At 49.5% G+C, this 832-nt stretch overlaps 1 protein-coding gene across 2 annotated transcripts in view; it reads left to right on the plus strand.

Annotated features, from left to right (window-relative positions):
• Nucleotides 1-6: 6 nt before the first annotated feature.
• LOC101764625 (beta-glucuronosyltransferase GlcAT14A) overlaps nt 7-832 on the plus strand; it is a 5,334-nt gene continuing 4,508 nt past the window's right edge. For both annotated transcript variants that reach the window (XR_001164102.2, XM_004971556.3), the window contains exon 1: nt 7-172. Coding sequence is in view for 1 of the 2 variants with exons in the window: in XM_004971556.3 (XP_004971613.2) it covers nt 52-172 (121 nt within the window). In the remaining variant the exon portion in view is untranslated. The remainder of the gene's footprint in view (nt 173-832) is intronic.

Consider the following 832-nt stretch of genomic DNA (forward strand, 5'->3'; position numbering starts at 1 on the left):
CGCGCGTTCGGGAACGTCGACGTCGTGGGGAGGCCCCACGCGGGCACCCCGATGGGGTCCTCCGGCCTCGCCGCCACGCTCCGCGCGGCAGCCGCGATGCTCCGGCTGGATGCGGAGTGGGACTGGTTCGTCACGCTCAACGCCGCGGACTACCCTCTTCTCACGCAGGACGGTAAGATTCGAATGCTCGGCCTTCCTTCTGTTAGCGCGATCTGTTCGAGCAAGGGGCATTTCTGCTAACGCGGTCTTGTCCGGATCTAAGGCAAATCTGAGCTCCTTACTTGTCCTTCGTACAATACAAGGAAAGTCGTTTCCTCAAAATTGAGCTTGGGGAGACTTTCTATTCTTGAATTGGAGGCGGAACACGCTGTACGAACAGATCAGGAAACTGCAAGGCGAGCAACCGCCTCTGTTCGGTTGAGGGGTCGCTGTAGCTAAGAAAATCGAATTTGTGTTCCTCACAGCATGTTGCTGACTTCGTTTTAAGTGGTGTTTAATGATATCTGTCAAGTTTGCATAATTGAATGCGTATTATGCCTCAAAGGACTGAGGCAACACTACCCCACCTCGTCAGCAATGAGCTAAGGATTTTAGCCTTTTAGGTGGTTTTGGAAGTACTTGCTTGTTTGGAATCCTGTTGGACTGTGGTATGATAACTGCCTTAGGTGAAAATATAGTACAACTACTAGATTGGCATGCTTTTGTCTTCATTTTCAATGTTCCTACAAGCTCAACCACCTCTCTGACTAATTTCTGATCCCATCCTTAGACTGATATCCTCAATTAGGGTTCTTTTCATCAGAGATGAACTATGCATTAGGTGATTTTGAAG

The sequence above is a fragment of the Setaria italica genome, chromosome V, assembly GCF_000263155.2.
Source record: "Setaria italica strain Yugu1 chromosome V, Setaria_italica_v2.0, whole genome shotgun sequence".
NCBI classification, from domain to species: Eukaryota; Viridiplantae; Streptophyta; class Magnoliopsida; order Poales; family Poaceae; genus Setaria; species Setaria italica.